Source organism: Mesocricetus auratus, unplaced genomic scaffold, assembly GCF_017639785.1.
Source record: "Mesocricetus auratus isolate SY011 unplaced genomic scaffold, BCM_Maur_2.0 Super-Scaffold_100009, whole genome shotgun sequence".
Lineage (NCBI taxonomy): Eukaryota > Metazoa > Chordata > Mammalia > Rodentia > Cricetidae > Mesocricetus > Mesocricetus auratus.
The window spans coordinates 22,802,087-22,818,787 of record NW_024429193.1 but is presented as its reverse complement, the minus strand read 5'-3'; the positions used below and the strand labels follow the sequence as shown (position 1 = coordinate 22,818,787).

Below are 16,701 nucleotides of genomic sequence, written 5' to 3'. Positions count from 1 at the left end.
GGAAGGTACTGCCCGAGTTTTCCTCACCATTCTGAAGTAGAAATATTAGTTGTGCCCCACATACAAGGATATAACTGTGTGAAAGACATTGGTTTCACAAAGTTGAAAAACATAGGCCATCCTTTAATCAAGTTTCTTGGGTGGCAGGAAGAGTAGCGCTGCAGTTTTGCATGGGATGAGTGAGTTCACAGAGCAACCAAAAAGAATACAGGAGATAAAGGATCATACAATGAAGAAACACAAAGGAATGCTCTGATAAGAGATGGTTCTGGAAAAGATTTGGGACTTTGTATCATATGCATTGAAATGAGTATGAACATCCTGTGAGACATTAGAAATAGACTGCATGCGAGCACTCTGAACAACACTGGTGCTGCTCCCTGCATGCGAGAACTCTGGACAACACACGTGCTGCTCCCTACATGTGAGTGAGCACTCTGATCAACACTGGTGCTGCTCAGGTGCTGCTCCCTGCATGCGAGCACTCTGGACAACACACGTGCTGCTCCCTGCATGCAAGCATGCTGGATGACATTGGTACTGCTTCCTGCATGTGCATCTTGCATCAAATGGGGCTGTTGAAAATAGGAAGGTTAATATGCTGAGACAGACAAGAGTCTAATGGAAAATTTAGAAAATTACTAGAAAGAGAATGGGGTTCCCAGCACCTCTCGAAGACAATCTTCAAAGGAAACAGTTCCCACAACTTAACTGGGTTAAAAGGTTACCCTTCGAGGAAACTATTAGGATACAGTAGCTCACTGGGACAAATTCCCAGTATTAGGTTTTGAGCTAGAACCCTTCCTCACTCCAACCCCACTGACTTTCATATTGTCAAGGTTTCCATCACTGAAACAAAATGCTTGAGAGAAATGACAGGGGAGGAAAAGTTGATGTTGGCTCACATTTCCTGAGGTTTCAGTTCTTGGTCAGCTGGCTTTACCGTTTTTTTTAGGCCTGCACTAAGGCAGAACCACCATGCAAGAAGTGTATGGCTGAAGCCGGGCGTTGGTGGCACACGCCTTTAATTCCAGCACTCGGGAGGCAGAGGCAGGCAGATCTCTGTGAGTTCGAGGCCAGCCTGGTCTACAAAGTGAGTTCCAGGACAGCTTCCAAAGCCACAGAGAACCCTGTCTCGAAAAAAAAAAGAAGTGTATGGCTGAAGTAAATTGCTCCCCTTCACAGTTGGGAAGCTGGGGGAGAGAGAGAAAAACAGGATCTAAGGAAAGAGATTTGCCCTTACAAAGCACATCTCAAAGACCTAATCTTTCCAGCAAACTCATGCCTTCTGAAGTTTCCAGTCTTGACATCAACTAGTTTGTACCATTGGCTCATGACTGGAGAAATATTTTTAACCAATTTGTAACAATGTCTCAGTGTATTAAATATTTGCTAAATAGACATAGTATAGTAAAACAAACCCCAAGGGTTTACTGCTGTCCTTAAAGAGTGCCTCTCTCAGCCCTTGTCAAAGAAACTTCTTGAAGTAGATAAAAATTAAGACAGAGACCTCCTACTTGTCAAGGTGCAGAGAATGACAGACTATATTCAGCCTCAAATAGGGTGTCTGTATCCACATCCTCAAGGCTCAGGCGTCTTTACAGAAGAGATGGTAGAAAGATTGTAAAAATCAGAGGTGAAGAAAGACCACGAGGAAACAGTGTTTTCAGGCACAATGGGGCAGATTACACAGCAATGCACAGTGATTGTAACAGCATACACAAGGCTTATGTATGCTCCAGTCAGACAAGTCCCAGTGTTAGGGTGAGGTGTGCACATGAACTCCTACCCCTGTTGCAGTGCGATTGGTGTTTGGTAGCTGCTGGGAGATGCAAAGGCAATTTTCTTTCGTTGTGTGATCCCAGAGCAAGTCCCCCACACAAGAGTATCACTGATTGAACTAGACAGGGCTAAAAAGATAGAGAAAAAAGATGCAAAGTTGGGTGAGATGGCAAGAAGGTGATTTGGAAGAAGCTGAGGGGGAAAGGTGAACACAATCAAAATATATTGTATGAAATTCACAACAAAGTAGTAAAAGTATTATTAAATACATAGTTTTAAGCAAAAAGTCACAGATTGGATAACACATGCAATTTCATAGCATGAAATTAAGTATACCTAATGTGCAGATGAAAATAATATTTACTGTGTGTAAAGTAAAATATACAGTGTGATAAAGATATGTAGCACAACGATGCCTTTTACTTAAAAGAAGCGTAGCTAAGATGAATTGTTTCTTGTAATTCAAGAATTTTTAAAGTGGGGTTAGAGGGATGGCTCAGCAGATAAGAACGCGTGCTGCGCACCCACATTGGGCAGCTCAGAGTTGCCTACAACTCCAGCTCCATGGAATTGGATGCCTTCTTTTGGCCTATGCAGACACGCACATACATGTGGCAGATACCCACACAGAAATATACACACAAGCATAAATGCAATACTTTAAAATTCTTTTAAAAACAGGATGATCATATTTGATCAATAATTACTGTATTCTTTCAGCATCTGACCTAGTTTCACTTATATGCGTTACTTAATAATTCTTTAAAAAATTAACATTGTTGCTGTCTCCAAGACTCTCGTGTAGTTAGGAAAAAAAAAGTCTCACAGGTTTTAATTATCTCAGTTAAAAATAAATTAAAGTATTTCAAACTACAGTTTTTGAATATTAATTATCCTACCAAACTAAGTTTAGTCTTTTTTTATTTGAATATCTCATGCTCTCTGTTTTAAATGATGCATTGTAATGAACCTTTATTAGGCTTTGTACTGGGATTTTAGTATTTATCACCCCTGAAAGAATGATGGAGTGACTTAAGTACATCATTAAGTGTTCTAAAACCTAATGGACATCATTAAAGCAAAACAAAATTGGTTCTTTCATTAATTCTTTATTAAAATTCACAGAATGGTTATATTACTATGTGTTCAATAGCTTTTAAATGACGTATAAAGTCTCTTATTCTGAGTTCTAGGAAAACTGAAAAATAAAACCCGCAAATTTCTCATTAAATATTCTTTCCTCAAATTCACACTGGGTTTACACTATTATATACCCAATAGCATTTAAGTGGCTATAGAAGGATCTTGTTAATAGTTTCAGGGTTACTGAAATCATATCTGTCATTGCACCATGTGGGGAAGCTCATGACAGATTACACAGTATGATGCCGTTTCTGCCAAACAGGCAGAGTGCATTCACGCTTGCTGGTACATTTTCTTACAAATAAACAATAATTGTGGTGACTATGATTACAATGTATGTTGAATAGAGGTATTGAGTGGGCCATTTGCAAAGTACACAAATTATTGAGTTTAGTGACAGTATCATAAGAAATTAGTAATCACTCTAGTGATCTATATGAACTCCAAAAAGCAGTTTGTACACAACGGGCCTTAAAAAGCACTAAGGAGATGTCTCTATAGTTCCTCCTCCATCAAATGCAAGATCTCTTTTACAGTGTGCCATTAAGTTTGCAGATAATACGTGTAGAGATAGAGCCCGGTGCACATGCAGTGCATGCTCTGGAGAAAGGAGCTGAAGCCTGGCTATTCTTTCTAACCCCTTACGGAACACTTGGGCTGGCCTCTGACTTAGTGTACTTGTCCAGAGCCCAGTGCACTTGCCTTAATCCCCCAATACTTCTTGGGCTCTGAGGTCAGCAGCAAAATCTCTACATGACTCCTCCATCTAGGTACATTAACCCTAACTCTAAAGTGTCTCTGCCAGCCAGAAGTTTGTTGTTCACAGGTTACATTGGTTCTGTCTCTGGAGACTCAATATGCAAGCAGACCCTGATAGGAGGCTGGATCTAATCCGCCTTCCCTTCCCAGATCCCCAGACTTGGGAAAGAGGGAACACCAAGGCATAGCCATAGTGCTTCTCACCTCTCTTTTCAGACACAGGATAAAGATAAAGAGAGGTTTTTTCCTAGTCTCCTAAAATCTGCACATTTACTTCAAGCTACAGAGGAAATCATGACTTGCACATTATTTTATTCTGAAACTGTATCCAGGAGCTATACATTTAATTTGCACTATATGCAAAGTGTCCCTTGGCATTAAACCCAGTTCAAACATGTATTTGGAGACAACTTTATTTCTATACCAGCTGTAGACAGAGAACACTCCATATTCCCTTTAGTTTTAGTTATGGATACATTTTTAGTAGATCGCAAGGTAGACTTGTCACAAGAAACTGAGTAATCTGTATTTCAAGCTATTATGTTGCACTTATTTTGCGACTGCAATACAGACATTTTGTCAGATGTCCTCAGACTTCCCAGGCTGACAAATTGTGTTTCACTCTCTATCCTTTTCTAAGATATTTGCTTTTCCCATTGTTCTAAAATATGACACTCATAAAGAAGAATGCCAAAGAAGAAAGCGTCACACAGAGTAAGTAAAGCCTCCAGGGCCAGTCACACCAGGTTTGTGGTGGTCTGTCAACATTACCATCATTGATAGTTTTGTTACATTTCTGGAAGACCTTTCATGGTAAATACGAACATCATGTTGTTCTACTGAACCAACTCTCCTTTTCCTACCACTCCCTTCTCTGCCAGTAAGGCAATTAAATGAAGTTTATAATTCTAATTGCCAAGTAGCAGAAAGTATTTTGTACTTTTTGTATAACACGAAGACTTATAATTTTTAGTTCACATCAAAATATTTATCTTATTCTGAAACTCAATGAATAAATACGTAAGTGAGACGTTTTCATAGTAAGCAAGGTTTCTTCCTATTAACAGTGGGTCAAGTTTAAAAAATTGCAGAAACCAAACTAATGCCTTACACTCCCTGAAGTTCCCTTAAGATTCTTCCATATGCCCAGCACTGACAGGAAAAAGTCCCAAACAAGGGCTCTTTAAGGAGGCTGGCAATACATTGTGAAATCCCCATCCCCGTGCAAGATTTTTACCACAGGAGAAATTCTTAAAGAACATGGATGATTCAATTATTTTTATTGTCATGTAACAGTGAGAACTGAGACAAAGAATATTCTAAAAATGTCCACGTGAAAGTAGATGCAAGATTCACCCCATGTCCCCCTGTTCATTGGTAATTAGGTTTGTCTGACATAGTCTTACGGGATCTTTTGTTTTGTCTTGTTCACATCTAAGTAAAGAAATTCATTTCTCAGGGGTGCTCTTTGAATCTCTATTATCTAACTGCTCCATAACAGCTTTGAATTGAGCCTGTCCTGCTAGCCATGTTGTAATAGACAAGCTGTCTCTGGTTGGCATTATCTGAACTGACTTGACTGTGGCAAAGTAATTTGTCTGTGTCTCTGTCCCTCAGAGGGTGACTTCTTCCCTTTCTGTGGGTGACGCGCCCATTCACACTCCATAAAACCTCACACCAAACCAAGAATCCTCTCTTCTGCCTTAGCCCTTTAGCATTTCGTGTGATTAGCTGCATAGAAAGAACAGCTTACCTGGTACAAACTCTTGCCTGGTTCTGACATTCTAAAAGGACTTTCTCTGGATTTTGCTGATGAACAGTATTTGATTTCTGTTGTGGCCTTGAGGATTTCATCACAGTGGATGTTGACAGTGACTGAACCAGGGGGAAAATCTGACAAAACACAGACAGGAGTTAAACTAAGCTCCAAGTGTAATAGACACATCATATCATTATGATTTAAACTACAAAAAAAATTTTATGAAGTTGTAGCATTTCACTTCCAGCAGTTAAAATATTTTTCTACATTCAATGCTTAAAAACATAAAATGTGCACACTTGGATTAAATAAACTTAGAAGACAAAAACATATACCAAAATTATATACAAAAAGCAAAGTACTAAATTATTTCTCCCTACTGATATACTTTTTGTAAGGAAAGAAACCATGTTTCTACAATTCCCTAGAATTGAGCAGGGATAGTCTATTCTTTAAACTTGGGTACTTGTTTCAATTTTATGAAGAAGTCTATTAATTGCATACAAGTTTCTAGATATTTTGTGTAGATGAAGTAAGAATTATTGAAATTACAGAACATGTAGCAATTGATTAGAATGAGAACCCTGGGGAAAACAAATATATCCAGAATCTTCAGAATGGCCACCGTGTACTCTACCTACCTATTCATCCATCCATCCAATCATCCATCCACCTGCCCACCCATCGATCGATCCCTTCATCCGTCCATCATCCATTCATCCACCCTCTATCCAAAGCCCCTCTGTAAACAAGTTGCTCAAAATGACTGACAAACCATACTTTAAAATTCTGCTGTTATACACCAACAAAATTAAAGTTATATAAAAATTTGGGGACTTCCATTAAAAATAAAATGTAAAACATAATTTCATTTAAAAAAGTAACATTTTAGTGTAGCAAATATAGGCAAAATATGTCTTTGTATCTATTTGAAGGACAAATTTTAACAGCTTTTCACTCTGCCACTGAGATATTTCTCAAATTTTCTAAAAAATGTCAGAAGTTTAACAAAAAGACCAATATCCTTGAACAGCTGTGAATGTTTAATTTTTTAAAGGTTAGACACTGATTTTGAGTCATCTCTTGAAGTTAATCCACCTCTCATTACTTTGTTCAAATAAGTTCAAAGCAAAAAAAAAGAGGAATTTTAAACTGAACAAGATCATGGAGCTAAAATTTCTATCTTCACATTCTTGACAAGATATGTAATATATTTTATAAAATGATATGCACCGAAGAGTATCACTGTATTCCCAAAGAAATAGACATCCAATAGAGAATAAGGGAAATCACAACAGAGAGACAAAGACACAACACGCATCCTATGAGCTAATGCGGTGACTGTGTGGGGTACAGGAGGTTGGTGTTGTCAGAACCAAATAAATCAGATTTCAGTAGATTTTATGTAAACTGCAGCTTAAAATGTTTTAAAATTGCTCTCTAGAATGACATTACCTAGAAATCACAAACTAAACAGAAATTTACTCATCAATTGTTCCTCCATGAAAGGTCAGCACAGTAAGCCAGGTCTCCTGAAGTACTTTTCATGAGTCTTGCAAGAGATAATAAGCTATAATTTATATTATCTAGACCACAGCTTCATCACTAATAAAGAGGGTCAATATTTTTGTTCATGTGTTACACATTCTTTCAACTTTTAATTGTACTTCTCCCAGCTTTTATGTTTGTTTCCTCATGGTATTTCTGGCATCAGAGAAATACTCGGTTTCTTCTACAAAGAAATTAGCTAATATTTCTAGTTGAAAGTTTTAGCATGCTTTTAAGGCTTATCTGTAAGCTGGAACTTTTGTAAATTCAAATTGTCTTAGCCATAGATAACATTAGGAAAATTTTGATCCCTGGAAAAACCAAGTGATTATAGATACATCAATTATTGACCTGGAAGGATTAGGGAGGGGCTTTCACAAAACTAAATGGGTATTCGTGCAGGTAAAAAAAACTCAGACTGCAGTGTGGAAGTGGGGTAACGGGAAAGAGGGTACCTGGGAAAGAAGTTGGAGAATTTCTGCCCTTCTGAGCATCAATAAATATAGTATTAGATTTTCTTTGCATTGCTACCAGCTGAAAACATGTGGTAGTGGTGTTATCTCTTATGAGAAGCTAAAAATTTTTGATTCAATTTACGCAGGATTTAAATCAGCTCAAATTCCACAAATGAGTTTGGCACTTTGTGGCATCAGTCTTCCTCTAAATGGCCTGTTTCACTTCATGTTTGTCATTTTCATCCAAGTTCCTACAAACTCAGGATTTCATCTCTTACGTGGTTGAATAATTTTCACATGGATTCTTATATAAATTACACGTTTTCTGTACACATTTCTCTGTTAATGTTCATGGAGGTTGAGTTCATTCCTTGGCAATTATGAACAGTTCTGCAGTTGGTATGAGTGTGCAGGTTCCTCCTTCATAGATCTATTTTTTTTCCATTGGTGTGTGTCCCTGGTTCCGAACTGCAGGATCAGATGGCAATGCTGTTTTCAGTTTGCTAAGAAAGGCTTTCTCTCCATAACACTGTGCTGCTACACACTCTAAAACAATGCAAGAGTTCTCTTCTCCACTCCTGCTTAGGATTTGTTAATTTTTGTCTTTTTGGTAACAACTATTATGATATACTGAGATGATGAGCCATGATGGTGTGATTGTATTCCCCTATGATTAGGGAATTTTGCGCATTTTGCCACATATTTGTTGATTACTTCTTTTAAGTATGTATTTATAAGATTTTCCTGTTCTTTTTTAACTTAAAATTTAACAATATATGTTTACCACAGTTTTCTCTTTCCCATCTCCTCCCTACCTCCCCATTCATTCAGCTGTGTGCCTCCTTTCTTTCTCTTTAGGAAAGAAACAGGCAAATAAAAATACTAAAATTAAAAAAACATCAAAATGCACAAGAAATAATAGGATTATTCTGTTGTTATTGAGGTTCCTATACTGGGTATTACTCTCTCATCAAATAGTTTGCAAATACTTTCTTCCCTTCTATAGCCATATCTTAACCATGTCAATTATTTCCTTGGTGTGTTGAAGGTTTTTAAAAATACTTTTTCATTTGTCTATATTTTTCATTTCTTTCTTACACTTTGAATTATCTTATACCAAAAAAAACCTTAGTTCATCTTAATGTCTTAGAATGTTTTTAAAATACGTTCCTCAGATTGTTTCAGGAACTTCTGTGTATTTTTTCCTTCTGTGCCTCTTGGCGCATTAGGTATATCAAGCAAAAAATAATCGTAAGTAATATGTGTATTTTTATTTGGTAATTTTGATCTGCTACTTGGGAAATATTAAATAGGTACTTCTTTACTTTGCAATATTGATGTTTCTGTATTGATTTATTTTAATTAGAGTTAGTTTGAACTCTGAAACTAACTATTTGGAGGGTATTATTCATTGCATCATTTAAGAATGTGGCATAAGATGACAGGGGCTGGGAACAAGAAAGTGAAAGAGAGATGGAGAGGGTTCTTCCCATCACATCCTGCATGACTCTCTACAACAGGAAACAGTGCCTCAATGATCGTCAATTATTGGAATAAAGGCTTTAACTTCTGAGAACCCAACTCCAGTGACAGCTGAGTGAGGAAGCCATGGAAGACCTACTCATGTGAATAAGTAATGCTGGCTTGAAAATATAAATAAACTGCATAATGAACTCTGGGTGTACTTAACATACTTTGCAATTGTAAATATTTTTATTTCCATATTCATAAGATTAATATCTTTTATATAAAAATATTTACATAGTTCACAGTTTTTGAAGTTTTACGTGATAACTTTGTGCTCTGATTTTAAAATCATGCCATAAAACAAAAAAAATAAGTACTCCTATATTTTAAACACATCCATTTTCTCTATTTTTAATTAGTGCATGTGTGTGGATATGTTCCTGTGGAAACCAAAAGAGGGTTTCAGATCCCCAGGAGCTGGAAACACAAGGAGTTATGCACTGCTCAAACTGGCTTTTGGGAATCCAATATAGTTTAGTATGGAGCAAGCAACTAAGAGTGATCAAATGAATAGCCTCACCAATGAGACAAGAAGATGATTAAAGGAATATCTGAGAAATGGTACCATGACTAGAAAACACTGAAAAAGTATTATGCTTTATAAAACAGCCAAAACTTTTCAAGACTTGGATAGAGAAAAAAAAAGGAAACAAAGTTCTTTAATAAAAATTAAAAAAAATCTGTGAATCCTCATGCTGCATAAAGGAAATGATTTTAATTCCATATTTAATAGCTACTATATATCAGTGTATTCTCCACTGACATATTTAATGATGTTTGATGTTACTGGCAGCCATTTCCCTAAATGGTATACAAACCAAGTTCTAAGGATTTACACAATCTCACTTTTGCAAATCAGATTAATAACAATGTTGAACATGTGAGAATTAACACAGGAAGCACCTGCAGAACAAACCCAGTTTCTGTAGGGAAGTGAAACTATTTATCATAAATCACAGGAAAGGAACTCTGGGAGAGGTTTTATTGTTAGTTAAACACAAAATTTTTCACCTGCAGCTTTCAGACACCAGACACTCTTACTCCAACGTGCTGGCCGTGTTCTGAGGCACTTGTTGGTTGATATAAATTCAACTTCCAGAATTTCACTAATCAGGTCATCTTTCAACAGAATGAATATCTCACCAGGATTCTGTAATATACAAATGTATAGGTTAAGCATGCCAAAGAGTTGACCTCTACCAAGGTGGCCACCATGTTTATTAGTGGTCAAAATCTTAAACTGTTGGTAAATAAGTTTATCCTGTTTATATTTTCAACTATGTTAATATATAAATATATAGATGCAGGACTCGTTGAATTTTACATTTATTCCTTTGATATCTATCAAATTCTCTTCCAGCCCACACCATGTTTTGCAACTGAGAATCAGTGAGAACACAGTTGCTTCCTTTACCCTTGGCTCTTCCTGCACATTGCTCCCCATCTCAGGGTACCAGACCCTTTTGACAGACTAACAAATTGACAGTAATTAAGCCACTGAGAAATTCCTTTACATGTACATTACCTTGACCTTGGCAACAGTATCAGTTCAATTTCTCTCTGTGTATAAAAACTTAACAAATGTAACTTTAAGACCTCTTACAATTAAAATATAATGAGAAATATTAATGTTGTATAGTTCCATAGTCCATGAAGTAGTACTCTGGGTATTCTTTGCTTATATAAGGGCCCATTAAGGCTTCTGAGTTGACTGCAGCTACACAATTGAAAATTTCAAGATCTAATTATGTTGGAGAAGTTTGATTTGTGAACAGAGGTAAAAGTAGGAAGACCACATTTTGGGAACTATATCCAGAAAAATATAACAATCAGGAAGAGTGAAGCTAATATAGAGGTTGGGAATTGATAATCATTGTTGGATGTTTACTTTATAGAAATTATGGTAAATAATTTTTATGTAAAAATATTTCCTTGAACCCTTATTGAAAAACACAGATACACACACACACACACACACACACACACACACACACACACACACACACCAGAACTGCAATGGAGAAGGCTGTTGCTGTTCATAAGCAGAGCAATTTAGGCTTACATTTAAAAAATTGTTAAGAATTATCTAACTTTCAAGTCCACATTGTCCCTTATATTATGCTATCTGACTCTGTGAAATGTAAAATATTTTATGACTGTCTTGTATATCATCTCTCAAATGCTGTTGTAATAGTAAATTTCACCCTGACAGTACATAGGAAACTTGCTGATATATCTTCACGATATCATATTTATTATAAAGCCATTCCTTTAAAGTTTTCTTACTCTAGTATCATCACTTTAAGCAAAACCACACACTTATAAGACTTACATCGTAACATGTTATACCCAGGCCTCTCAGGAAGTGGTATGTAATGCTATCAATCACTTATCTGATGCTCCGGTCCACTTTAGCCACTGTCCACCACAGTCACACCCCAGATATTTATCCAGGTTTGACTTACATTTCTCTTTATCAACTATACACAGAGAACAGGTCCCACCTTAACAGAAACTGTGTTCCTGCCCCTGGATCATGTACAGTGGCAGCAGGCAAGGAACACAATCCCATGGTCCCATCTGTTCTGTACATGCCTAACAGCCTCACGTCTGTCATCTCAACTCCAATGACTTCAAATCTCATTTTGTGTCTGGTCTCCAACAGCTTTTAATTGCCTTCTAACATGGAGTTCTTTACAATGCCTACATCACTCCTTGTTTGACCCTATTGGACTTGGGTAAGCACAGGTGTGCTCACCAAAAAGTTTATTCTCTAAGACAACTCATTCTCATTCATGAGCAACCCCGTGTATGCTGCTTCTTATGCACCAGATTCCCTCCTTAATAGAGGGCAGAACTCCACCTTTCAACCATTGCCATAAAAAATTCCAACAGAAGACTCCCTAAATAAAGTACCTGCATCTTCATTTGTACCCTGAGCTGGCTTCTTAGGTTTGAGACCTGCACAGTCACATGGGGTTTACAAAGTCCTGCCCTTAGTTTAATGTTCTGCTGTCATTGCCTTGAAATGCTAACTAATTTGAACCAAGGGGCTTTGCATTTTCATATTGCACTGCAAGCTAAGTAGCTGGCCTTGTTTAAAGGTGATGCCTTCCACCAAAGTCCAAGTCAGGTTGTACAGTATCCTCTCTCTAACTTTAGCCTACAAGAATCGTAGACCTTTCCAATAAGCATCAACTTATGCACATCTATATCTGCATCCAGCCGTGACCAAGCCAAGCTAACTATTCTTCGTTAGTTCTCCTCATCCAAAATGCTCTGATAGCACTTTAAAATGTTTATATCGTTCTTACATCTTCTGAGCACTATGAACGTAGTAGATCCTCTGATGTTCTAATAATTAAAATGGAATACTTCTATAAAACCATGGCATCTTTTAATAGAGTATGCTGGACTCTAGTCCTTACTACCCTCCAGGATGGTCTTTGCTTACACCTGCATCTCCCTGCAGTAAACAGCTTAACCCAGGAAAGGAGATCTGTCTTTAGTTACATGGGAACATTTGATTCAGGGAGAAAGCTTTAGGATGCTCATACATCATCAACGTGTTTTTATCAGTTATTTAGTGCTTTATGTTTTTCACTCCTGTGTTTGTGCCTCTTACTGTGGGGTCTAAGAATTAATAGAGAGAATGGGTTATAATTATTACTATTAATAAACTTTAGAAGTTGCTGTACTGTTCACAAAACTTAAGATTTCAACAAAATTAGTGCAATTTGGTCTATAATAATACATAATATGTAGTGTGTTTTCCTTGGATCTTTGGGCTGAAGTTTAAACACAGATAGAAGATTGATATCCCAGTAGGTCACTGTTAGCTCATTAAGGCTTTTGAACATGACCAAGGCTTTTTCACACATCCATAACTACTTTACTTTAAAAGATACCAGCTCATGAAAGATAGGTTCATGGGACTTGGTAAATTACTGCACAGGCTTCTATAGTTGACACCTATTTGTCTCATAATAGGAGAGAAAGAATTGGAAAAATGAAGGATGGTGATAAATGAAGCATCTTCCACACAGAAAAGATGCAGAAAAGAATCTTAACTCGACTTGAGGTTGGTTCTTCTGCAAAAGGAAACAGACACATCCTTACCAAATCCTTTATAGGGGCTCAGAAATAGCAGGAGAGGTGAGGGTTTGGGGAATAGACTCTGCAGTGCTTCTGAAGCTTTGTGTAAAATGTGTGAAAGGCGTTAATGGAATCACTACCAAAGATCAGGCATCTCTCATAAAGTGACTACAGACCAACTATTCCAACTTCACAGAAACCACAGGAAGGAGCCAGAGTTCTTGATGCCACCATTAAGCAAAAATGAGGGTGACTCATTTGTTGTAGGTGTACACTCAGAGACAGGATTTAACTTTAGTAGGATTGCTACTTTGGATAAGCTGCTGCCATGAGGATGCCTTGTGCATTATGTAATGCTTGCAGCTTCAGTGTTTCTATCAACTAGATGTCAGTAGCAACTGTGATAACCAGAGGTGCTTGTACTATTGCCTTCATCTCCCCACATAAAGAAAGGCAAACTCTTCCCAGTGAAGAACCTCTACTCCATAGGAATCTGCCAAAGACTTTTTTTTTGGTTTTACGAGACAGGGTTTCTCTGTATTGTTTTGGAGGCTGTCTGTCCAGCCCGGCCTCGAACTCACAGAGATCCGCCTGCCTCTGCCTCCCGAGTGCTGGGATTAAAGGCGTACACCACCACCACCAGGCTTCAAAGACTTTTATAGAGTCACATCATCGAAGCAGTGGACAGCATATGCTGGTCTAGAAGCCATCATTAAGCTAACGCCTTCCACGTAGAGTTCATCAGGAAGGTTAAAAATGGATGTGCTGGTTGAAGTATGGATACTTTTGGCAGACCTAACATCACATTGCCTATGATTTGTGACTCCACAATACAAAATCCAGAGTATCCTGACCAATAAACAAGTAAAAGAGGCTTAGAATATTAAAACAGAACAAAGTATGCAATCTCATAGACACTAAAAGAAAGGCTTTATTAACAATCAGGTTTAAGATTACAAAGAAGACACCTACTTATTTCTCAAAGAGTTAGGAATAGATAACCCTTATAAATAGAACAAGGGATCAATGCTAAAGAGAAAAATAATATTTTCCTCATGTTTTTGAAGCAGCACAAGATTATCAAGGTTTAGGAAATTGATAATCTGTGGAAAGAAAGGTCTGGGAAAGGTTATGGTTATGCAGCAGAAGGATCAATACTTTCCAGCTCCTAAGATCACAGGCAGCCAAGAGCTTAAAGCTCTGCCTCAGTGAGCAACCTACAAAAGCTGCTTCTGCAGAACAAGAGCAGACAGTGAGCAGAAATGCCACAGGAGGCTGGTCCACAGACCCAGTAATTGTACAGCAAGGAGCGATGTGGGAGGGAGCCAAACTAGCCCTCATCATAGGGAAGGAAGATTGTATCCCCATTGAACACATGGTCAAATCAGCGTGATGGAAACACACAACTACAGCATTGGTTTTGACAGTGCCAGATGAATAAGGCCCACTTCCAATTAGCTAGAAACTGTCATTGATAAGTTCTGTATCCAGGAAGATTAACCTACACAAGGTAGGTATGCCATATGATATATTTTTTTAGGGAGAAGCCAAGGTCAGAGCTTCACTGCTCTCTGAGACCCAACCAGAACCCCAAGAGAGTGAATCCCTTTCCTCTTAGCTCTTTATCTCTGGCATCTTCTAAGTACCTGCAACCATGTCCAAGTGGGTGTGGTCAGCACTACAGGTACCTAGGATCTCTCCCTACAGTTCTGTAACTTTTAGGATTCCTGAGATGGCTCTGTTGTTACTTTTTAAAGGGAAGAGACATTTCTCTCTGGTCTTTGCCCACTGCTAACAAGAAGACTTCTCAGAAATGTGGGGAAGTTCAAAGGTTGTCATTTCAGACAACTGGCATGTACTGAACATTTTCCAGGGGAATCAGAAACACAATTTTCACTCAGCTGGAACCAAATGGTCTTTTGTGTGGAGCTTGCCAGCAATGTATGGATTCAGACTGTATGAAGATCTGCTTACTGAGAGCCCAAGATTCATCTGGGATAACTATTTTTGGTCCAAAGGATGAAATTATTCTAAAATGTTGAGCATAATGCAGGATTTAAGATATTTTATATGATCTCTTAACTTCTAGAGTTTTTTGAAAGTGGAGTTCTCAAGATGGATTTGATATTGAAATAATTTAACTTTATAAGGCCTGAACAATTCTATCCATATCCATAAAAAATTTTAAAAACCCATGACTGCTTTATTGAAAAGACCATTGACTTGTAATCTGCATAAGGTATGTCTGCCTAAGGAAAACCAAAACTTGCTATTGGACTTCAATTTTTTCTGTGATTAATAAGGGGAGGGTTTTATAATGCTCAAATTTTTACTGTTGCAGATATTTTTAAAAGTAGCTATTTAGACTCATTGCATAACTGCCGGGGAGCTATTTTTACTTAGAGTTATTTCATTTCCTACTTTGATTTCATCTATTTGAGACTAGATCACATTGCTTTTATTACAGTTCTTTCCTGTTTCTTCCATTATTTCTGATGCCATAGGAATTGCCAGCTTTGGCTCTTCATCTTTTTTCTCCCCAACTTAAGCTACCTTTTCTTTGACTCATGTGATCTTTGCTGGGCAGCTATGTTTGGTATCTCAAAAGTATACGGTTCAAATTTCTGGCATTTCTGTGGTAGTGTCTGAGTGGATTTCCTTCCTCTAGAACTGACAGTAAAGTGAGTTGTAAAAGCAATACTTCTGTTCTAACTTTTTGTAGGTTGGAAGTAAGGGATTTAAACTTTAGCAACCCTACAGGATGTTTGGTTTCTCTGACCACAGGGTTGGGGACCAACCATCAGCAGTCATCAGAGACTTCCTGATGTCAGGTTGTATAAATCTGCTCGCTTCTTCCAGAAGTACCTTTTCATACATCTCCCATAAGACTCTTCTATACAGCTCCCCTTCCCACCCAAGGACACCAGAGATATTGAGGTCTAGCAATGAGGCTAAAACTCTACAAGTGGTTTATTTTAGTGGGTCAATCCAAAAAAGGCATGGGAGAATAAACATCAAAAATGCTCCTATATTGTTGCTTTCTCCAAATCCTCCTTCTAACTGCATTCTTATTCTTGAGAGATTAATTCTTCCAGGTGATATGACGTTTTGTTGTAATGATGATTCATCAGTACATTTATAATTTTAAAAAGGTGCTCAGAAATAAGTGATTTTAAATTCTATTCAGTAGCTTAATATATGTAGAATGTATGTATCATTTAAAGTGTCAAGTCACGTTTAATAAATTTAAGCATTTACAGATTCTCAAATGTCCAATTAGTTAGCAAATATACAGTAAATGCCTATTGGGTGCTAGATATTATTCTAGGTTCTGACACTGTTGTTGTGAAAAATAGTAAACCAAAATACTAGGTTAATTGCCAGTCACATCACAGTGAAATTCAGTGTCTATGAAAGCAACAGGGCTTGTAATAAAGGCTGTCACCACTGACCTCACATGGAATTTCCTCAGGCAGCACCAGGGCCAGAGGCTCAGACACTGCAGAAGCTTCTGGGTCATCAGTCTCCTCCTGTCCTCTTGTCTCCTCAGAATATTTTGCTCTTGGCTCTGTTGGAATGCTGACCTCAAGATAGTCTTCAGAACCTGAGAAAAATTTCAAGAATACAGGTTTT

The 16,701-nt window shown here is 37.6% G+C and overlaps 1 protein-coding gene across 2 annotated transcripts in view; it reads right to left on the bottom strand.

The window, feature by feature from the left end:
* Window positions 1-16,701, bottom strand: part of Bank1 (B cell scaffold protein with ankyrin repeats 1) — a 239,980-nt gene that overhangs the window by 166,136 nt on the left and 57,143 nt on the right. For both annotated transcript variants that reach the window (XM_021233978.2, XM_040751744.1), the window contains exons 3-5: window positions 16,521-16,672; window positions 9,985-10,123; window positions 5,438-5,577 (exon numbers count right to left, since the gene is read on the bottom strand). In XM_021233978.2, coding sequence (XP_021089637.1) covers window positions 5,438-5,577; window positions 9,985-10,123; window positions 16,521-16,672 — 431 coding nt within the window. The remainder of the gene's footprint in view (window positions 1-5,437; window positions 5,578-9,984; window positions 10,124-16,520; window positions 16,673-16,701) is intronic.